A 23,866-nucleotide genomic window follows, 5' to 3' on the forward strand; every position below is an offset into this window, starting at 1 on the left:
AGGAAATAAATTTGAAAAATCCAAAGTAAATTCCTGATTAAATGAAGACTCGAAACATCTACACTTCTTCATCTGTGGATAAATTGAGTATACGGTGTACACAAAATTGAAAATAAAAATGTTTCTGTTAAATAAACACATTCGACAGCTTTGTAGTAGCTTACCTGAAATACATTGGCGACGGTATGTTTTTGGCATGAAGGGATCAGATAAATTCAAGCTGGACCAATTTCCATTTAGCAACTGGATGCGGTATGTTTTGTTGTCAAATATGCTCATGGTTTTGCATTTAATAGAACTGGTTAAAAGCGTAACCTTTTTAGTGCAGTTTTCAAATTTTTGCCATGTACTGTTTTTAGTCTTATCCATATATTGCATGAAAACCTCGCTATCATTTTTAATTTTTAAGTAGACAGCCTTTATGTAAATGAAATCATCCACAATATCACAACCAATTGTCATCAACTGTAAAGATCCTGAAATTACAATAGAAGTGGTAAAATTTAGAACATTTATCAAGTCACTAAAAAGTAATTACACAGGACTTTTAGAGAAACTACAGGTTTAAAGCTTACCTCCCACTTTTGAAGAGTTAATCTTATCCTATTTATGAACAGTGACTTAAGGAGATATTGGGATTTCAAAATTTTGCTCATGTCTACAAAGGAACCGCCAATTTAGAAGTTTCATTCACAGTTGCTTCCATTGAAACGCTGATCCAGACAATCATGTCCTTTTGATGAACGGTTGTAGAGATATTTTTTAGAGGTTTAAAGGTTTGTTTATGACGTCATTAACCCTGTCTATTCCGAAACAGGTAGGTTGATTCAGGTTTTGGAAATTGGTCTGATTTTTGTCCCAGGTGGTCCCTAGTTATACCGATGCAGACGATAACATTAGTTATTTCCACCTAATTTTTAGATTATTTAGCCTTAAACTTAAAAGTGCAATGCAATTCGGAACAATTTTTAGGTGATATTATATGGACTGTGTCAAAGAAAATTGTGAAAATATAATCCACTTTGCAAAAGTCATAGACACAGAATTTTCGTATTATTATATAGATAATGTGTTGTTTTTTTTGTATCAAACATACCATTTTGTCCAAAGTCACTTTTAGCTTCTGTTGCATAATAACTTAGCAAAAACAGCGAGATTATCCAATACCACATATTTTTTAATGTAACCCTAAATAAAATAAAGAAGATTTATTACAGGATTATTTTTGTAAATTTTTGGCAGCAACATGTGCATAACAGCTCATAACAATAACAAATTTATGAACCATGGAGTGGACTATTCCATAATGCATTGTGGAATGCATTTTCAACATGGTTTACTTGGTCTAAAACCTATGAGCTGCAGAGTGACAAAGTGACTTTGATTGACCTTTTTGAGAAATAATTAAAAAAAGACATTTATTTCCACTAATCTTATGTTTTAGCTATCTGAATTTTGTTTTACTTTATTAAAACGTAGTTAGCATCACTAACTTCAAGGGATATCCTTTTTTAATAGATACAAGTTTCTTACTCCATTAAACTTGAAGGGAACCGTGGTATAAAAGGATGTTAGATATATATTATTATATAGAGCTGAAAAAGCTGGTAAATTATTTTTAATTTTTTTAAAAAGCTTTTTTTGTTTTCCAGATATTCACATTTAAAGAATTTCAGATTTAATTCTGCTGCATAAATTATGATGTCATATTTAAGTAAATTGGCATTTTCTGTGATCAGTAATTTTAGACTTGTTATTAAGGGATGTGCATGCAAACTTTATCAATGCATAAATACTATAAAGGTGAAGATCCCAAGTCAGTTTGCAATTAAATTTTGTGAGTTAAAATATAGGGCCTATATATGCAGTTTATGAAATATTACATTGCTTCAAAATGATCTATTTTGTTATTTGTAACTTGCATAAATAATCATGACGCCAATGACAAAAGACTCACATCAGGAATTTAAAAATTAAGACGCATGACATATACTTTCTGTTTTGCTGAACATGAACTTTTACTGCACTAAAACACCGTAGTTAGTTTAAAAACTACCGAAAAGAGACCATATAATGCTAAAAAGTTGCTGTAAAGCACTTAAAATTGTCGAAACTGGTCACAGAGGTTAATACATCTCCGTAGTTTGCTTGAAAACTGTCAATACGAGACTGTTAACAAAAACAGCAGCAAAGGTTGCTTAAAAATTATCCAAAACGGTAGTAGGCTAGCCTACTACCGTTTTGGATAATTGGATAATAACATGGCACCATAGCTTGTTTGAAAATTGTCAAAACGAGACCACAGAAGGCTAATGTGGCACCTTAAAATAAGTCTTAAAGATATAGCATGATTTATAGTATTCTTTCGCATATATAATTAACCAGTTGTTAAATTTTATTACTTCGTGCTAAGACCTAATGTGATTTTATTTTCTACAAGATTCACAATAAAACTCGCAGTTATGAGAAAATAATTATTGTATTGTTTTATTGCTTTTGTTAAATCATTTGCAACATAACTCTAACAAGATTTTTAAAGTAATTACAATAAACAAAAGATAAAAGGGCTTTTAACTTGCAGGAAAAGGTGTTATATAGTGAATACATATACTGTATTTTTCCTGGGGCTACCAGAGGTAGACTGAGAAAGACCTTAAAACTAATGCAATCTAACTCAGATTTGCTATGGGAAAAAGACATTAAGCTACGATATTGACCTGGCCATTTTTTTGACACAGTAGAGTGAAAATCGCGGCTAGCTAGCTTGATAGCTGGTAGAGCACATGTTATACATTTAGCATTTATATACAGCTTGTAGTAGTGGCTAAATTTTAAAAATAAAATGTTTATATTTATGATGAATCAGAAAAATTGTATTCAACCATATTATTAGTTAGCTAGCTGTTAATTTCATTGGATGAGATGTTTAGCCAGCTAGCTAATATCATAGTCTATAGAAGAAAAACCTTATAGACTATGCTAAAATGGTTGAGTAGTTTCAATTTTTTATACATAAAATACATGGTATATATTAATTTTTGGCCTTTTGATTTTCCAAGAAAAGTTTCAATTTAAAGTTTCTATTAAGAGGTAAATTCTAAAAATTTTATTGTTCTGTTTGTCTTCCACAATTGTTCTAACATTGGGCATGTACGTCCATAGATCTTAAGACTGGCCACCCATTTGTCACTGTCAGAAGATTTGCCTGGCCAGTCTTAAGACGGGCGCGTTCCAAGATTGGGCAGAACAACACACTATACACTCAATCATAGTGTCTTGTTCATCCTGCGCGCGCAGAAATGGAGGTAACATTTCCACACTATTGTATGCTAGGAAAAATTATGTTTCAAAAGGTTTTACCTTTTTTGTACTTTTCCAGGAGTGTTTTCCATTTCAATGAGTTTCTAGGAATACTGGCTTGCCTGAAGAGGGTGGTGGCTCTAGTTAGACTATTTCAAAAAAAACTAAAGAAGCCACATAATAAATCTAAAACATAAATTTTAGGCCTATTATAGCAATCCACAACCACCTAAGCTAGGGCAGAATCAAACTTTTAGGCCAACCCACTAATGAACCATTGTTTTCATTGAACAAATGTTCGAAACTGTAGCAAAATAAAAATATAGCTAGCTAGTGTTTGTCTTCTATTAGCTATATCTTTTTATCTTCCTGCTCCTTGCGTTCAAACTCGAGAAAGCGCCGACATCACAATAAAAAACATTTGACTATTTTCCCTTTGTTTATTTTATTTTAAATGTACTTACCATGCTTTCGTTTTTACAAATCACGTGCTTCTTTTAAGCCATGCATGTCTTGACATGTATGACAAGCAAGAAGATTTTTTTGACGCCTCAAAGGGTTCAGTCAAAACATGAAATTCTCCACCGTTGTGATTATCTAACCCATTTTAATTTTATTTTTCGTGCGCAGGCCCCGTTTTTGAGCCCCGGGGAAAATTAATAATTCAAATCAAAAATGGTTAAGTAAACGAGAGAAAGCAAGGCAGCAGGGAAGCTTAGAACTTGTTTAATTTAACGTTTATTCATCGCGCTGTATATTCCTTTTTAAATATCGGAATATTTTGTTACGACATAACTTTATTAAATATTCTTTCCTTCTTTTTTCGCAGAGCCGTGTGACCACAATTTTCATTTTGAGAGGGCCTAGAGTTTTGAATATCTAAGGAGGTCTCATCATAGTTTGTGCCGTAAAGTGAAATTTTTCCCTCTGAATTTTAACCTTCTATAACTAATTGTCCGAAAATTTGAGTTCCCTACCAATCAGCGTCAAGTCAAGTTTTTCGACTGAAGTGACAACCGGCAAATTGTTTAGACGAGAATCCGTTTTGTTCATGGGTTTTCTCTATTTAAATCAGAAAAAGATCTTTCGTTTATAGCATTTGTAGCGGGCATTATGGGAATAAACTTTGCATTCTTTACGACTTAAGTAAGCAAAATTAATTAAGAGAGATTCAAACATTTGCTACCTCGTTCCCTGGACATTTTGCTTTGTTGATCTGTAATAACGGCTCAGGGGCAACTAGACCCTGGAGAAAAACGAGATGAGGTCTACAATAGAGAATCTTGGGGTCGTAACTAAGTGATATGGCAATGGTAGGGGTTAGGTCAGGTTGTGTTTTAGTCGAAGCATTAAACCGATTGTAAGAGCTCATTCCAGCTTTACCCTTTGATTTGTTTGAGATAAACGTTGCGAACATCGACGTAAATCTTATAATCGTGCCGGCTCGTTCCCAGGGCATTTTGCCTTGTTGATACTGTTGGACACTCCGTAGTAATTGATCAGGGGCCACAAGACCCTGGAAAGGAGGTTGATAATCTTGGCTTGATACAACTGATTATTATATCGAAAGTCTTCAAAATAAATTTGCCAATAACGGTCTTGTAGCGTGTCATGAAAATGGTATGTTTCTCAGAAAGAGATTATTCAAAAATTATTTATGGAAAAAACATTTTTTTATTTTTGGCCGTCCCCCTCCTCTTCCGCCCACAGTGGTTACGGCACTGTTCGAACAGTCGTGTATTCCGTTTATTAGATAAAGAATCGTCGGACAGCGGATGCGCGTCAAGCAAATAAATTTACAAAAAAATAATGTATGGTTTTAAGATAAACATAAGTTATGATTTGTTATTTTTAATATTAATAAAATTACGCACACCGGCGTGTCACCTTGTTAGCATTGCTGTAAAATGTCAAGCTTTACCCTAGTACCAAGGAGGTTTAAAAAGAGTACCTTTTAGAATTTAAGAAAGCGCACTCCTGCTGAAAAGCTAATAGGCCTGAGAAAGAAGTTAATAAAACATTGAGTAACCGTCATTCTTATTCCCAGAGTTCTTTGAGATAAACTTTGAGGTTTATCTTAAAGAGCTCTGAGGACGAGAATGAATGTCCGTTATTTGTTATTTAGATAGTCGTCATTGCAAATAAGGTTTGCAATGACGACTGGCGACAACTTTACGTAGCCTAACTACAATGAATGTTCTTGATTATAACACCATTATTATAGACTTCTTTCATGTGCGTTTTTTATATGTATATATGTAAATACGTATATGTAAATGTCACGCACACAAAAATGGCATCAGTCTGAAGGAAACTCATACTACATCGAAAGAAAGAAAAACAAACTTCGTGTTACGATTTCTAACCACAACAATTAAAGTAGAATCCTGTTGCGAGGTTATAGAATGTATTTTATTGTTTCTGTAGTTTTACACATGATATTGTACTCAAGAACTCTGGAGTGTTAAAACAACATTTCTTTTAAACGCATCAGAAACGTAAGCGTCTTTATGCTGACCTTTCTAGCGCTGACTTATTAATTCCTCTTGTCTAAGGATCTCTTATCTTTCAATTATTTTATTTTATTACCCTGCAGAGTTACGACGTGCTTTAATTGTGCAATAATAATAATAATAATAATAAAAAAAATTTTTGTGCGCAACTTTCCTTGCTGGTCCATGGCGTTTGCTTCCTGACAGAGTTAAAAGGAATGAGTTCGATACGATGTAACAGACACTGCAATTTGTACTAGAACCGCAAACTAGGTCATCGGAAAAGTTTACAGGACAAGTCGCCAAATGCATGGTACTTTAACAGATCCGATTTTCTTCTTTGTCTTGCATCTTGCTGCTGCTACTGTAATGAACAACCTCGTTTTTAAGTTTCTATGTTTTTTTCTGGAAATGAGATTGCGAAAATCTTATTTCTTTTGCGGCATTGATTGGCAGATTCACATTTATTACTTTCGGCTCCTCCCTCCCTCCCTTCCTCCCTCTTTATATAGGGTTTATAAGCCCGACTCTGTAATAATCGACAAACTTGTTCACTGTCTTGACTTAAGGCGGTATACCTTAACGAAGATCTAACAAACTGTTATTGAGTGACTACAGCCTTTGTTCAGCTTTTATATTTACTTACTTGTAACGTGATATAACGTGAGGCTAAAAAAGATTAATATAGTGAAAAAAATATCGTAAATATTTATCATTGCTATGTTTGTTTTCTGTTCACGTTTTCATTTGTAAACTTATTTTCAGTGGTAATGTTGCAAAAATTGCGATTTGTTTGTCGACATCAAAGTTGCTTTTTCACCTGGAATAAAAATCTTATTAGTTTTATTACGTTCACAGTATGAACTAGGGAATCGACATTATTAAAGCCTAGGGAACATCTTTAACTCATCCACATTCATTTTATTAACCATTTCTATGGCAAACTTTTAACTTAAAAAAATGAAAGCTGCAACAAAAAATAACAACAACTCTTCACAGCTTGAGCTTCAAAGCTACTAAAGGCGCTAAAAATTTGTGTACACTAATCTCCCCTAGACCCTTTTTTTTGCACGGTCCCGGGAGATGTTGGTGTGGTGTGTTATCAGCATCACGAGACTTAAAAAAGATATATACCGTGAATGCTGTACTAAACGCCCCGACGTTTCTTTATTTTCAAGATTTTTAGGAGGCGTTTATTGAAGTATTTTAGATCAACGCCCAGTCTTTATTTGACGCACGTCAAATAAAGACTGGGCGTTGATTTGATAGCTAAGAAATTTGAATATAAGTCATCACAAATAAATGGACAAAGAAATAATAATAAGAAAACAAGTTTGTGCCTTGTGAATGCATTAACAGAAAGATTATGATGTTTTCTTTTTTTTATCAATTTAATTAGCTGAAATATACAGTAAAAATCAATCCTTCTCTTAATTTCCTGTAAATTGTTTGAAAGAAGAAAACTCTAACAAACGCCCATTCTTGACATAAAAAATGGGGTGTTTATTAGAGAACGGACGTTTAATCATTTTTTATTATTTTGAGGGGCGGGTTTATTAAAAGACAGGCGTTTCAGATAGTCTGGGCATTTATCAAAGTATGTAATCACAAAATTTGAATTAATTCAGATTCACATGAGAAAGAGAACTTGCTCATCTCTGATAAAAGCTGCATTTAAATACATTACTGCACCTACTTGTTCTACGGTGTGACATTGTGAAGGAAGATCCCCTAGAAAAACTGGCCGAATTTCAAGAATTGTGTTTTAAGTGCTTTCATACACCAAATTTGTTTACAACACAGTTTCAAGTAGTGCTTAATTTCGTTTTCCATTGTGCAATCCAGCAATATTCGTCACACGTGGAAAGGACTGCATGAAAACGTTCTTCTAACAACCACTTTCAACGACTTTACTTAGCGATCCAACAGGTTTATTTAACGGGTTTTTAATCCAGACATGGCATATCTCAATTAAATAAGATGTGCCTGGAAATGTAAACTTGACAGCCTGTAATCTCGTCCCCAGGGCATCTTATATCTTTTTAGACATCCGGGATAGCGATAAGAACATAATTCTATCGCCGTCCTGATGAACCAGGCTGGTCAGCTTCGGTGCCTTACAGGTTAAACTAGTGCTGCCGTACACGTTTTGTTTATCCATAAGTCAAGAAATTTAAAATAAGAATCTTTAAACGCGTTTGTTTAATACCAAAAAACACGTAAAATTTTTAAATCTAGATGATGGTCGTCAAATTGGAAGGAAAGGGTCCAATATAGCAAAGAGAAAGATGTTATCTGTTGTAGCGATTCATAGGTGGTAATGAAATTATTTATTCAGAAAATAAGAACAAACAAACAGTAATTCCTTTTTTAACCCCCTTCTTTTATTTAGCCCCCTCCTATTAAACCCCTGCCTTAAACTATTAAAATTTAATAAACACCGGAACGACATCAATTAAAGTAATAAATCCAATTTATTTAGAACGATATATCCCTTGAAAAGGTAATACGCTGTTTCTTTATTAACATAACGTGCTTCAATTTTTTTTCTTTCCTTAGTTCCTCTTAAAATTTTTATAATGGAATTATTATTTATGAAAAAATGGGTTCCTTGAAGGCGGACTTAAGGGGTTAAAATAATTCTTCTCAAAATAAGATCTTTGAGCGCAAGTGTCTTTGGTCTTCATGAAAATATGTGTAAGTGGGTTTGTTTGAGCAAGACCGCTTTTAGTTTTTTATTGTATATATTATATATTTGTTCAACACCTGAGGTCACTTCTCAACTGTGGTCCTAAGAGTTCCAAAATGCACTGGGATGACTAGACCAAGACTCTACACTAAGGGATAAACAAATATGGTAGACCTAGCTAAAGAACAGGAGTAAATAATCTACAAGTCTGTAGTATAGATTTGCATCATGTGCCTTATGCTTCTCTATACCGATTAGATTTTGAAGTTCTACAGGTGTAGATATATACATTGGACTCTCTATAACTCGAACAGCCACGAAAAGAAACGGAAACCGTTCGAGTTATAGAGAGGTTCCAGTAATAGAGAGTTAAGAGTTTTTCCAAGTTTTGTATAAATTTTGTATAAATGGCCAATTAAGCGTGATTTTCTCCCTTATAGAGAATGGTGACAAAATCTTTCTTTGTACAAGATAAAATCTCGACCTTTTAGGCTAAGAACAGACTGAAAATATAAAAAATACAAAATATCTCAACGTTATAATTGTAAAATTTGAATACCAATACGTGTTTACGTTTTGTTCGAATGATATTCAAATCACTTAAGACCCCTCAAACATGTAGTTATGAAACATTCGAATCAGTTAAGACTCTATTTACATTTACAGAGCCAAAACAATCCAAAATAACTGCTTGTGTCATATAAATTTCTAGATACATGTTGCGACGTTCAAGTTATAGAGAGTAAATACCCGAAGAGACCAAAAAACATTCGAGTTAAGGATAGATTCGAGTTATGAGGGTTTGAGTAAAAGAGAGTTTTTTATGAGAGTTTATTAGGATATTCCCACTGTGCCAGCAAAATCAGTTGAATTAAGGAGAGATTCAAGTTATAGAGAGTCGACTGTACATATATATTTTACATCCTCACTTATGATTTTTTGTACCAGTTTTTGCGATTTTCCCAAAAGGGGATGAGGGCCTTAAAAAACATCAAAAATTTAAATTTGCCAATATGAATAACCAATGAGTTACGTAGATATAAATTACACCAGTAAAATTCTGTAGATTCAGCTAGATATGGTGTAATGGAGTGCAGAAGGAACATGATGCCTAGTAACGTGGGTAAGTAAAAATTGTGCGCTCTTTCTTTAATTCTCTAAGAGATATAAACCATTTTTATTTTAAATTTTTAGATTTTATTAGTTTTAGTGGACTTCTGAGCTCTATAAAATTTAAAAGTTTAAACACCCAACAACCTTCTGAGCATCTGAGAACTTCTGAACATATAATAATAGCCCTCATAACATCTGAATTAAATAGTTTTACCGAAACCAGCTATTGCATGAATTCATTATTTTTGGTGCTCCTTTCTTCTTGCAAATCAAGAGCAAAAATTATACCGAAGTGTATAGAAAGAAAAAGCCGTCAAATGTGCAGTGAGGTGTATCTTTGTTTTAAAGAATCAGTTTCCGGCATCACGCTTCCAACAAAATTGCCTTTGTTGAGTAGTTAAGTAGAAAGTTAAGCAACTTCAGAGTTTGATGATATGTGGTTTGTTATTTACCTTAGTTAAGGAAGGCAAATATCTTAGAAGTAAAAAGACGCAGGTATGTTATAGTTACCTATCTTCGTCACTAATGTTTATTTTTTTTATAAGAAACATGGCGAAGGGCCTAGTTTTAAAAGTTTCTTATTTGTAGGCTGAAATTCTATGTTTTTGGTTCTAAAATTTCTTATAAAATAAGGGTTTCTTATATCAAATAAATAGTTAGTTTTAAAAGTTTCTTTAATTTTTAGACTAGTTGGTTTCAAAATGAAAAGATATAGCATTTTTCATTTCAAAATCTCTTTTATTAAAAACAATACAACAGCACAAAATATAAACAATACAACTCAAGAAGAATAAAAAACATAACCCTACTCCACTAAAATCACGTCCGCTTCATTGAAGTCATCCAGTTTGATGTAATTTTCTGATTTATCTGCAAAGAGGACACGGCATTTTTGTGTAATTGTAAGAATTAATTAGAAACAAGTTCCTTATTTCAGAAATAGGCACAGAATGTAGTAGTATACTTAATTTTTGAAGATTCTACATGTAGGTTTCTTATAAAAAAACGTGTAACAAAATGATAACTATGTAAATTCTAATGATTGTGGAAATCATTAGTTCAGTTGATTTTCTGTGTTGTGCAAATATCCTTAACTCTGGCAAAGTAGGAAGGGATAAAAAACTCGCTTGCTTTTAATTCTTGAATTGCCCATGAAGTACCTATGCTTTTCTAAACTTTTATAAATTGCCAATAAACGAGATATCGTTATAACCTTAAAATCTACATTGGAAACTACATTGGTACTGGTTATGTTAATTCTATGGTAATTCTACCAATTTTTTTTTTTTTTTTTTTTTTTTTTTTTTTTGCGGAGGAAGAGCAGTGTTTGAGCACAACTAGGCCTGTACTTGGACGACAACAGTATTCATTTAAGAAACACTATTACATGCGGAAGAAGACAAGGCCATCTACAAAATAAAGTTTCGTAAAGTTTTCCATTTCCCGTATCTGCAAAAACATAATTTCTTCGTACTTCGTTTCTTCGTACTTCGTATATCATGTAGATCCAAAGCCATCGAGCTTTTCGTTGCTTATTTGAAAATACGTATAATTTTGAATGCTATAATAGCAGAAAATACTGAACCGGATCTTCAGCATCCGAAAATTTATATATTCGCAAAATGAGGCACTTTGAGTGCTCTCATCAGCAGATAACTTGTACCCTAAGGTACAAATTATCTGCAAATGAGGCACTTCGAGGGCGCTCATAATTTGTACCCTAAGGTACATGGAAAATCCTAGCAATAGAAAAAAAAATGGGCTGTTCATAGAGGATGCAGTTAACTTAGGGTGCTGTTATTTGGAAGTTTACAGTATTTCTTCACAACAATTTTACCAAACGAAAATTTTAATGTTTCAAATATTCGATTTGGCATTCCAACAATTTCATGCAGCATGCTCACAAATTTAACACTTAATGTACGTTTTAATAGACCCAAGAATAGGGTGCAGTGAATTCTGACGTCCCATGCATTCTGCAGATTACACCGGCCACCTGCCCCACATATAAAGGCCACGTGACCGTGTGGTATTTATTTCGGTTCAAAAAGTACAGTCCTTTTTTTAATTTTTAGAAGTGTTTATTCTTACACATACAGAAAGATTTACCCACAACCCCTTGAAATAATATTTGCGAAACTGCCCGTTGCTTTAGGTTTTTTTCGAAACATCGTCACTTGACAATATAACAGAATATCAAGTCAAATAAATGCCTATTCATAAAGGACTAACAGTCTTACTACGGTGAAAGAATCTATATATAAGACCTCATACGAGCATCTGCTATGAAGAAGTGTTCACTACATGCAGTTCTTTTCATATAAACTTACATTGCTTCCACAGTTATTATGTCAAGAGGCTTGCTTTGAGAAAAAGAACAGTTTGAAGAAAATACATTTTAAAGACGTACTTTTATTCAGAAAAATAAATTAGACGTTAGTCTTTGACATTATGCTGTGATTTAGAATGTAAAATATAATAATATAATTTAGTTAAGATATAGAATAACTTTTTTTAAGAATTGTTTTACATGACCTATCATTAGGCTCGTCCGATATAGAGGGGTTGTTTTCGAGGTAATATAATTGATACCATAAAATGATGTCTGCTATAAATACAGTCAAATTTCCTTATAGCGGACATCCTATATAGCGGACATCATATATAGCGAAGACCCCTTTACAGCAGACTCTTTTTTAAAGAAAGGAAGGTCAAACTCTCATAAAAAAACCTCTATGAAAACCTCTATGTACTCGTTTCTGAAAAAAATGTCCGTTTTACAGAAGTGTTCCTAATAACAGATGGTTGCTTTAACAAATTCCACTATATCATTGAGATCATGTTCATAATTGAGATCATGTACATCATGTACATGTTTCACAGAGTCAAAATAAATAAAGAATTTTGCAAAAAACATCAATAAAAGGGTGAAAAATATTGTTAATTTTTTGGCATACTATTTCCATTAAACTTATAATATTCAAATAGAAATATTCACCTAGATATCGGCTTATCTGCCGCCTGTGCACCTTTGACACGATAGGCAATTCATATTTTTTCATAACATGTTTCTAAAAAATAATTTTGGTTGCCAGTTCTATTGCAGCATAAAATCGAAGGAAATTAGCTACTATGTTGTCTGGATCGGTGTCTAGAATGCCTCAATAATTATGCTTGCAGTTGGTGCAAATTAATACACATTTTTGCGAGTTTTTCGGGGTGAATTTTGTTGAAATATTGTACATAGTTTATTTATCAACTATCAAGTTACTATTTAAACTACTTTGACTTATTTTAGGTGTTTTTTGAAAGAGTGAAGATAATGTTGTTATATGCAATACTGTTGTTTCTCATCATTGGTAAATGCAATGTTACATGTATTGAAGCAAGACAACAATATAGTACAGGTAAACTCAGTGGTTTGCTGCACTTACAAGGAAAGGTTGTCTACAATAAAAGAACCCATGTGCAAAGCGAAAACAATCCGTTAACGCCATCTCTCCGTTGGGGAAATATGCTATTGTTAGTACCAAAAAAGCTGGATAATGTTGCTGCAGCAACCAGACGTGAAGCTATAAATAACCAAGCAGATTTGAAAAGAGTAATACTTTCTCGTTTAAACCCTCATAAGAAGGCATATGATAATTTTATAAAGCTTTTAAAACGAAATTTACAATATAAAAAAGATGGTGAAAGTGAAGCTGCAGTCGCTACCTCTAATATGAAAAAGAAGCAGCTGGAGTTGACAAGCGAGAAGAGAAACCATGTCACTTCTATTGTTGATGAAAAACAGGACAGAGAGAATATGAAAGATGTTGACGAAATGGTAAATTGGATCAATAAAACACTTAGCCACGACGACGAAAAGATTTTATCAGAGTATCTGGGATCACGGTTTTCAACGAACGATCTAAAAAATGCAATATATGATATTATGTTGCAAGATGACTACAAAGGTACAACAGGAGATAGCGTAAAGGAAAAACTAAAAAGCAGAATAGAAATTCAAAATTTGATACAACTTGCGCAAGAAAGTCAACCAGGTAGAGTGAGGAAAATAAAAGCTGAGGAACGACGAAATATTATCACAAAAAAGAGAAATACACCACGAAGAAAAAATAATGATGATTTCATGGTAATTACTGAACAGGATGATGACAAAAATAGAAAGAATAAAAACAAGGTTGAAACAATGGATGATATTATTAAAATGAAACCATCCTCAACTGGCGAATAAGAAACGGAATCTCGCTAATTTCGTACTTATAAAATCGAACTTCAGGAGCTGCCACAACACAGCCACTGCAGCAAAAGAAAAAATCCATTATCCTGCCTCGAGAAATCTAAAATATTAAAGAGTACTTATATTATAAAGCAGTGAAAGGATAATACAGATTATTAAACAATTTTTCTTAATTTATTTGGTTAAAAAAGATTTTATCTTGCAACCTTAAGTAGCAACTTCGTCCCCAGGACGTTGTGGGCCTTTTATATTTGGACGGTCTTTAAACAACTAAAAGTCCTGGGATGTATGATGTATGTAGAGGATTCTTTTAGCTTACAGAAAATCTCTACTTTTGTATATAAACGTATTTAATAGATTTTGAGATGCATTGTACGCATGCAACCTCGTCCCCAGGACTTGTTAGGTATTTTATATTTGGACGGCCTGAACAAGCATAACCAAACAAAAGCTTAACAAGTCCTGGGAACAAGGCTAATACGTATGGTAGGGAAGAAAGAAGAAAAGAGAAAAGTTATTACAAAAAGGTGTTTATATCCAGTCACAAGGCTGACATCGAGTTTGAATAACGTTTTAACAAATCTAGACAATTTTTAATTCACAAAGTGCAAAAGAAATATTTTCGAAAATTACAGATGAATAAATGTTGAAGGCTCAGTAAATTTTCATCTTTGTCTCCGGTGATTGGGCTCTTTGTCTGTAGCCTCAAAACTTTATATGATCTCATTCGTACGTAAATATTCCTTTAAAATGTTATTTGCTTATACACTTATTATAATATAAAAGCATAGAGGTATATTTATCCCTCCGTGGTGAAAGACTTCCGCGAAAGAGCCGGGGTCGAGATCTTTGGCTCAGATACTTTGATAATTTTGCTGATTAATGCATGACGTCATATATTTTGTCTTACCAACGTATGTAGTTATGTTTTTACCTATCCAGTCTGATATTTAACACATAAATGATAATATTTTCCCGATTGCCATTCTTACCATCAATTGTTTCTCTGCATCTAAATTTACTTTTATTTTCTTGGTTTCTGCTGAAATTAGATATCTTTATTTGTATATGTCACTAGCTATTTAATTTAGATTTTTCGTTGACAATATCCGTTAAAAAAGGAGGTGTAACGTGGGATGAAAAAAGATGCAAAGACTTGTAACTTGATGAATTATTCTTAAAAATATAAATTGATGTATTTATTTTACTCTATAATCCTGGTTAGTATTTTGGGTGAGGTCAAATATTATGCATTTTTTCGTACAATAACTTCTCTCGGTAAATTAGTAAACTAATTTTTACAGCAGCAACCTCGTTCCCGGGTTTGACATTTTGCATTTGCGGTATTTGCAATAAAAACTAACCAAATTGCAATGACTTTCAGATTTTTTCGTGCATTAAAGAGAATTAATTCTGATATATATCACAACCAAATCTCGGTATAGGTTACGGAAAATAGCAAAGCATGGTTTTTCTTTGTTACGTTGTGTCATTCGTAAAGAGTGAGCCAATGACATAAATTTTTATGACTTACGTACAGGGCACTTCGGTTACACTCATAAGCGCAAGAAATAAAAACATAAAATTTGGTACTTATTACAAAAATACCAATGGGTTTGTTTACAAAAAAGAACAACCTCGATGTTGTTTGAAGTTGTTCTTACAGATAGCTTAGCTACTATAGTTACATTTAGGATTAAACTAGCATTTATTACTTAATACTCAGTAAAATAGGTCAAGTTTGAATATTAAACTTTTTCGCTATAGCTAGATAGACTAAACATGAAAGGACAAGGCTGAGCTTTTTAGCTGGGTTAAAAGTCAAAACTTAAAGAGGAAAATTACATCACATTTTTTAAGATTATACTACACATATTTGAGAACACCTGCAGGAAAATGCATTGTTCATCAAGTTACCCCATATGGCTAATATGGAAGTTTCTTCATAAAAAGCATCAGAAACTTTTTTCATGTGGATTACTTTTACATTAACAAAAATTAAAAATTTGAAGATAAACTTTTGCGATTTTGTCATCCATTATTTTTTAAATTTCTCGCTCGAAACTTTTAAGGTTTTAAACCCATGTCTCACAGTGACTTTTTCGTTCTTATCCTAATGTTAATACATAAGCTATGCAAGAACTTTTGCAGGAAAATAAAAACACATCAAGAGAAAAAGTTTGTTATTAAAATATTATAAATAATTTCAAACCGATTAATCGCTGCAGTCATTTTGGTGTCAGCGGTGTGAAAAGCTATGCTAAAACTATACTAAGTAAAAGTCCTATTACTTCAGTAAAAATTGAAATAATGACTTGAAACTTAGATGAAATGAACCCCAAATTTTTTTTACAGCTATCATAGTTTCTGAGTTCTTAATTTTGGCCATTTTTGGAGAAGCCGATAAACTTTTTTTGACAGCATATCAATATTGACAAGCCATGTGTACAGAAAACATTCTAAGTGATTCTCAGGCTTAAAAATAATACAAACAGATAAAATGTGTCCCAGGTTTAGGACCAAATACCTTATCCAGCTCAGAGAAAGTGGGAATGTGCTTCCAAAGCACAGTGCTAAATACATAATCTAAATTTTATGCCGTATAAATACAAAGTGGTTAGAAAGTTATTTTTTTTCCCACCTGTATCTGCAACACGTTTACATTGCACTAATCGCTCAGTCTGGTGCCACTCACAATTAATTTTTTAATATCCACAGGAACTTTTTATGCAAAATGAAAAATGCGAAACAACTGTATTTGCTTTGCAGAAGTAACAATAGGCTTATCTTTATCATAAGTCCTTTGAAAGTTGGTTTATGAAAAAGATATTCTTAATGCTATAAGCGCTCCACTGGATTTGTAACACATTACACTAAGTGTCCTCCATGTGAAACAGTTTACGCTTTACTAAGTCTTAACCTGGAGACTTTAGGTCTTCCCACTTCAAGCGAATATTACTTCTGGCTATACTTTCCCAAATTTTGTTATTTCATAAAAGAAAACTGAAAATCTACAAAATTATTTATATATGCAGAAATTTATTTATGAAATATAGGTTTCAGTTTGTCGTGGAAACATGTTTACCAACATGCAATGTCTTGCATTCCTAACTAGCTATATACTCAAGTCTTGAATGTTCACTGCTATGGGAGGTCCAAATAACTACCTAGCTATTTTTATTTAAAATGACAGAATGCCTTGAAAAATCTTTTGTGCAGCTAGCTACATTAAAGTAATATATTTACTTTATCACTTAATTATTTAATAACAAATGTGCCCTGGAATGCTGGCATGGTACTGGCTAGGTAGCTTAAAATCACAAAATAAATATTATCCAGATGTGACCATCCCTCATCATCAGAAATCGGAAAGGCGTTTCTGTTCTTTACTTCTCATTGTGGGGTACCTCAAATTCTTGTAAATCCAATGAAAAAAAATTACTTAAGAATTCCTCTTCTTTCACTTGCACTACTCATGGCATTTCTTTGCATGTCTTTAGTTTCAAGCCACGATCCCTGAGCTTCCAACCCCGTCTCAGTCACAAGATTCAGCGCTAGCCAGAATGACGGACAACGTCGAGGAGCTCTGGGTAATTTTCAAAAAATGTGGTTCTGTCTTATGATTTTCAGATATTTGCTGCTGATATCAGCATATTTTGACCCTCGGGTGCCACACCTCCGTACATATAGGAGTTAATTATCTTTAAAGTGAGAAATGTTTTTTTCCCAGTACGGAGGCAGTGGGTTTTTACAAAAATGTACTTAGAATTCGGAGGTAAAATATAGCAGTAGTTTGAACAATCAAGAACTTTAAAAACAAAAGCTTACATAACAGGTTGAAATGTGTTGTCTATTTTGTAAAAAATAGGATTATGGCACACCAATGCAGAATTAAAGTTAATGGGTATTACACATCTTTTCTTTATACGAAACATGAACGTTGACTGTTTCTTATTTTTATTTTTCAGCCTGAAATGTCAAATTTCCCATGGAAAACGTTTTCTGTGATGTTCACTTGTAGTGAGCAGTTAAAACATTATATACTACTAGCTAAGATCCGGTGTTGAAAGCCGCAGTTAGCCCTAAAGAATAACTAAATAAGCACCTTTTTGGTAGGTCGCCAGCTTTTCTAAGAAATATGTTTTCTTACCAATAGGTCAAGCGGTTAACAAAAAAATCGAAAAAAATTCAATTAGTTATGAAATTAAAAATATTTAAGAATTAACCAGAATGTATTACGTTCTATTATATGGTTTAGTTCATTGTCTAGCAAAAATGCTGCTTGGCATGCCTCTAAAGGCCACTAATTGTATTTTGGATATAATTTGGATTTTCAAAATGCTGGATGGGGGTTATTACTATGATCACTGGGGTTATTAAGGTGAATATAGCTGCAATCATACCCCCGGTTTTTAAATGGACTTAAAGTTTTTGTATTTGATGTTCCAACAAAAATTTTCTTTTTTTGCTTACCTCATGCCTCATGTTTCTAAAAGTTGTTTAAAAGACGTGTAGTAACTAAAGAATTTTACTGTTAATTAATAATAGTAACAATAAATAGTATGTTTTCTATCGTAAAAAAGCTGAGCAATGCAGTATTATATCAAAAACATTTTTGATTATCTAAGGAGAAACAAAAAGTTCTGACTTTAAAGTAGTTAGTAGCTTTTCCACAGGTATCTTATATACTAACTAGCTGAAAAAAAATATAGCTATAATAAAGGTACTGTAATTCACTAGATAGGGAGATGTTGAGCTCTGAAATTGCAACTTGTGATGCAGACATGCAGAAATTTAGGGAAAAGATCAAAATAACAAACATTTACAGCACATAAGTTAGGCATACTTTCAACCCCAAGGTTCCATATAGGAGATTTATTTTTTTGTGAACTTTTTTAAATGCTTGGAAAATGCGTTTCCAAAAAAAAGAAAGTTATAACATCACCAAACATTGTTACATTGTTTCAGCAAATAATCTGTCGTCAGAATCATGTGAAATCTTTTTCTAAATTTGATTGTCTAAATTTTTGTTGTTGTTAAAAGTTGCTTGAATGGAGAATATATTTCTAAACAGGAATACAGGAGAGTTCATCCAATAACAGGAGTCTCCTTTACAAAAAGAGAGGGTTAGAACATATATATACTTAGAAAAAAGATACGAAATTTTGACCTGTTTTTAAAGAAGCGCTTAATTGAACATTTAGGCAAAATGCCTTTTTTTAAACTTCGGTTTGCAAATATTTATGATGCATTAATTGTTCTTGAGGCTGCCATCAAAAATATCTATGTTCGCATCCTCCAATCGACTCGCTTGATTTTGATAAAATACTAATTCTACATGTCAGTAAAACCCTCTGAAAGAAATTCTAATCCAAATGCAATTTTCTCACAAGCTTTTTCTTTTATTCTTAGAGGCAGTGATAACTTTACATCTGTTGAATCACATTAAACATAGTAAAATGAAATAGTCCTGTGCTAGGATATTTCATCTTTTCTATAAAATCTCCGGCAATAATCTGACTGACCAACCCACTTATTTTTGCAGGGCTTCAAGATGCAAGCATGAAATATTATTCATGGCAGGCTAATGTTTTCTGAAAAATACTAGGATGAGATAGATTAACAGATCATTCTGTTCTAGCAAATCCAGTTATTTTGTACGTACTGCCTAATTAAACTGTTCCGTCTAGGTTTTATTACAGGCTATTTTGCCTAACTGTGCGATGTGGCTAGTATAAACATACAATTAATTAACCTCTCCCAAGTTCAAGGGACATAATATGGCGTTAAAAAGTAGACTCTCAGGCTGTCATTAGAGAACATACCTGTCGCTCATATGAGATGCTTTTAGAATTAGAAATTTTGTATTCTAATTAGTTGATAGAAAACGGTAAAGTATTGTTTATTGGATAATAAAACAATTTGTTGCACTGTGAATCTGATTTACACGCCAAATTTTAATGTTTGATTTGGAAATATATTGCGTACTAAAATTATACAGTTTGATGATATACTTTTTTTCCATCAAAGAACTAGATAAAATGTAAATCATTATTATTTATCGAATTTGTTTATTCTCTTTGCCTTCAGACGTCGCAAGGAAATCTCCATCAACTTTCGTGTAAATCAACCTTTGTTACGCTAGTCCGAATACGCCATTCATCAGCGCATTCAGGCTTCCGATGGTTATCTCTGACTGGTTCCTTAGATCATTTTGATGATAACGCCCCGACCGGCGGAAATCAATGATTCTCTAATTATCGCACTGAATCCTCATACATGGCATATTCTCTTCGTTCTAATATTTTTGATTTTATTTCCTGCCTTCATTACGAGACGAAAATATCAGAACTGAAATAATATATATGCCATATTGTACTCTGTACCGTCCGATACCTAGTACTAGAAAACTAATCTAAATAACTTCGCATAATACGAAGGTGATCATTTGAGAATTAATACGGTTTGGCACATCATTGTAAGCAGATGAAAACAAATAAAAAAATCCGTTTCCAAACTATTACGTTTTCGTTTAAATTCGTATAAGTGCTCAAGTGTAAACGCAATATTATTGTATTACATGTATTCTCACCGTAGAAAAATAAGGTTACTAGGTAGATGGGTTAATTTTGTGTAATAACTTATAAGAAAAACAACTAACAGTTATAACTACTGCGTAGTACCGTAAACAATGCTTAGTACAAGTGCACAATAAGTAACACCCAGGCAAATACTAGCAATGGACTATGACAATAACATTTAATAGCTGGAGAAAGATTATATTAGATGACAAGCTGGGTTTTTTAAAAAAAAACGATGATCTGAATAAAGGTATGTAATAAACTTTACAAAAAGAAAATGGTTGTACTAGATAGCCAATATTTAATTATTTATTTTACTTATCAAAATTTTTTGTCAAACTACTGCTACTACAACATACTCACCTAAGAAAAATGAATATAATAACTATAATGCAAAATGGATATTATATCCATATGTACGGAGATATGAGAATGGATGTAATATCCATTTCTAGAGAAAATGGATATAATATTGAATTTGAAACCACAAGAACTGACAGCGTCCCAATAATAGCACAATGAGGTTTTAGTTATGGATACGAGGCTGTTTGAAGAGAGGTCCAGAACTGCGAAACAAACCTCGCCAACACGAAACGAAGACGGTTCTCTTTTTTGCGTTTGCTTCTAGATTAGAATAAGTTCAATTCAAGTGTGTTTTGTAATAATGTAGTGTTGATTTATGTATTTTTTGTTGGTTAGAAGTTTCTGCATAAGAAGCAACTAGATGTCCTGACTCTTAGTAGGTGTTGGTGTGGCAATTATTGTAAAGACAACTCCATCCCATATCTGCCCATTTTTTTTCTTTTGTACTTTTTTTAAACAGCAATAGTAGCTACCTATAGCTAACTAGCTATGGGATACATTTGGGTGCTATGGGTGCTAGCTATGGGTGACTTCATTGGATAACAAGGCAGGAACATAGCTAGTAAGGGTCTAAAAATAATATAAATAAGCCCTCTTCTTGGTTAGCTAGCTAAAAAATATCACAGTCGGTGATATTCAGGGCTGATACAGGGAGTACTCAATTTTCCTTGTGTTCTTTCTTGTTCTTCTATTGCCTGTGAGGATGCACGCACATAAACACCAACAACTCATCTATCGATGCAGGATAGCTAATGATATAGCATGTAAAAACTAGCACACCACTTCACTAATTACACTGAAAATATTTTTTAAATTGTTGTCTTTCGCCAGATCACGAAATTATAAGCAACCTTCTTTAAACCCAACAAGAAGTAAAAACTATCAGAGGTTTATCTGTTATTATATAAATGGCTTAGGAAATATAATAATAATCACAAAAACCTATAATTAGGGGATTGTTCCACTGTGGCCATTAGAACAAAAAAGAAATAAAGAAAAGAAAAATCTTATAGACTGCCTCAGCTTAATCACATAATTTTGCTAGTGGTCTAGTACAGTTAAAAAATGTATTTTGTGATAGTTCCTTGCTTTTCTTTCTTGCAGGGCTTTTGCGTCTTGATCCGTATTAGAAAAACGTGGTAGCTAGTTTATCTTTCTGACTAAACCTTCTTTATAGAATGTCAAAACTAAAATCGAGATGGGACCAAAGAAAGTAGCTGGTGAAACAGTCTGTCAAATAAAATTTTTAAATAAAATAAGATTCAACCTTAAAATTACAAAAATTTTGGAAAGCTTACCTGGAACCAAACGGCGTAAATCAGGCCTATCAATAAGGGGAGAGCAAAGGCTCACTCAATTCTGAGAAATGAGAAACTAGTTTTGCCATTAATTCCCCCCAAAAAAAATTCTGGCTGAGCAATATCAATTTATCTCACATGGAAATCAATGTTCTCCTTCTTATTATTTTCAGTAAAAAAGAACCAAAATAAATAAAAAAGACTGTGATAAAATATGCGTTTATAATCTTATTCTATTTATTCAGATTGCTCGACCAAAGTTTAAATTATTGTAACCTTGGGGAACGATTTATTACTCTGGTGTTATTTTCTTATTGATAAGCCTGGTAAATATATTTACGACAGCACTAAAATATTTTGTACGGACTATTGTGAAAACAATTACTTAATTTTGTAAACATGCAGACATACACACCCTTTTTATTTTCCCACTTTGCAAAACATATATATGTTTTGTGCAAAAAGAGTAAAAACCACAGAAATAATAATTGAAAAAAATGAACTTGAAATAGAGGCTAGCTAAGTACAGTTAGCGCTCACAATAAAAACAGAGAATAAAATATGACAGACTCACTTTTGTAATTAGAAATAATACCAACCAAACATATTTTGAGTGTGGTCAAAACAAAAACCATAAGGGGCCTTAACAATCGAGGTTTGTTACACCTAGGAGATTTCGTCTATTAACATCCCCACACACCCAGCCACCCTCTTAATGAATACTTTTATTCCTAACCCCAGAATCCAGCCAAAAATTAACTATATACACATTGAACTTCTGATCGACAGAACAAACCCTTGTAACAAACTTGCAGAGAGCGGAGTTTGATACTGGAAAATAAACCTGTCATGGATGACATTTGCCATTGTTTAAATAACCAAGAAACTTTATCCCATACCTTCTGCCTTTGTGTTTTAACTACACAGCTAAAACACAAAGAAAAAAAGGCATGACCATGACTCATGCTTAAACAGATTTTCACCATGAAATAAATATCTTTAGCAAATTTATCTCAACCCTGACCACTACACCTTTTGCTGAAAAAACCCACTAAGCGTCACAAACCTATTTTGTTGACCGCCCCTAGCTAGCTGTAGGCAGATTTCTTTGTTTACATTTTCAGTGGTCCTCTAATATATGTGTGCTCTATGATGCTTTTGTAAGAAGAAATCTGCTAGAATTTTTTATTTTAGCAAGATCTAGCTAGCATATTATTGCATGCCACACGAGGAGATGTCAGTTGCTGAAACTAAACAAAGAAAACTGTCTGTGTTTAGCTAGAAATTAGACTATAAGTAACACAAAAATCGACATATAGTTATATAAAGATTGTGCTATAAAGCATCGTCTGGTATTCTTCTCTGAAGAGTTATCAAACACCTATCAGTGATATCCGTTATTAGCTTATAGCTGGCTAGCTAGCTAACAACATACCACCATCACAACTTTTGCAACCCAGACAGCCATTCCTTTTTTCCCTTTCTTCTTCTCTCTGACGTTTTAAATTTAAGCAGACTGGCTATAGCTAAACTAGATCTTGGTGGATAATTTCACAATACTTCTTTTTATGGTCTTTAAGTCGCCAGCTGCGAAGGAAGGGCAGTAATAGGATTCGTTCAAATTAGGAAGTTGTGGCTGCCACAGCTCAATACACCATCTTTCTTTTTTGCAATAAACGGATTGATTAGTTGACGAAAACATAACAAAGCTGATATCAGCTGTTATATCCATTTTCTAGAAATGGATATTATATTTATTTCATGAAGCCGTGCATATGGATATAATA

At 33.0% G+C, this 23,866-nt stretch overlaps 2 protein-coding genes across 3 annotated transcripts in view; one reads left to right on the forward strand and one right to left on the reverse strand.

Moving 5' to 3' along the window:
* Positions 1-3,899, reverse strand: part of LOC130629168 (uncharacterized) — a 15,801-nt gene extending 11,902 nt beyond the window's left edge. Inside the window, exons 1-3 of one of the 2 annotated variants that reach the window (XM_057442288.1) lie at positions 3,765-3,899; positions 1,097-1,188; positions 165-476 (exon numbers count right to left, since the gene is read on the reverse strand). In XM_057442288.1, the coding sequence (XP_057298271.1) occupies positions 165-476; positions 1,097-1,172 (388 nt within the window). In that variant the 5' untranslated portion in view covers positions 1,173-1,188; positions 3,765-3,899. Of the gene's footprint in view, positions 1-164; positions 477-1,096; positions 1,189-3,360; positions 3,578-3,764 lie in introns of those variants that run through there. The other variant, XM_057442287.1, reaches the window with a different exon arrangement.
* LOC130628625 (uncharacterized) overlaps positions 1-14,335 on the forward strand; it is a 26,081-nt gene extending 11,746 nt beyond the window's left edge. The window contains exon 8 of the mRNA XM_057441606.1: positions 12,893-14,335. Coding sequence (XP_057297589.1) covers positions 12,893-13,831 — 939 coding nt within the window. The 3' untranslated portion in view covers positions 13,832-14,335. The remainder of the gene's footprint in view (positions 1-12,892) is intronic.
* Positions 14,336-23,866: the final 9,531 nt, after the last annotated feature.

This window comes from Hydractinia symbiolongicarpus, chromosome 15, assembly GCF_029227915.1.
Source record: "Hydractinia symbiolongicarpus strain clone_291-10 chromosome 15, HSymV2.1, whole genome shotgun sequence".
In the NCBI taxonomy this organism is placed as follows: Eukaryota; Metazoa; Cnidaria; class Hydrozoa; order Anthoathecata; family Hydractiniidae; genus Hydractinia; species Hydractinia symbiolongicarpus.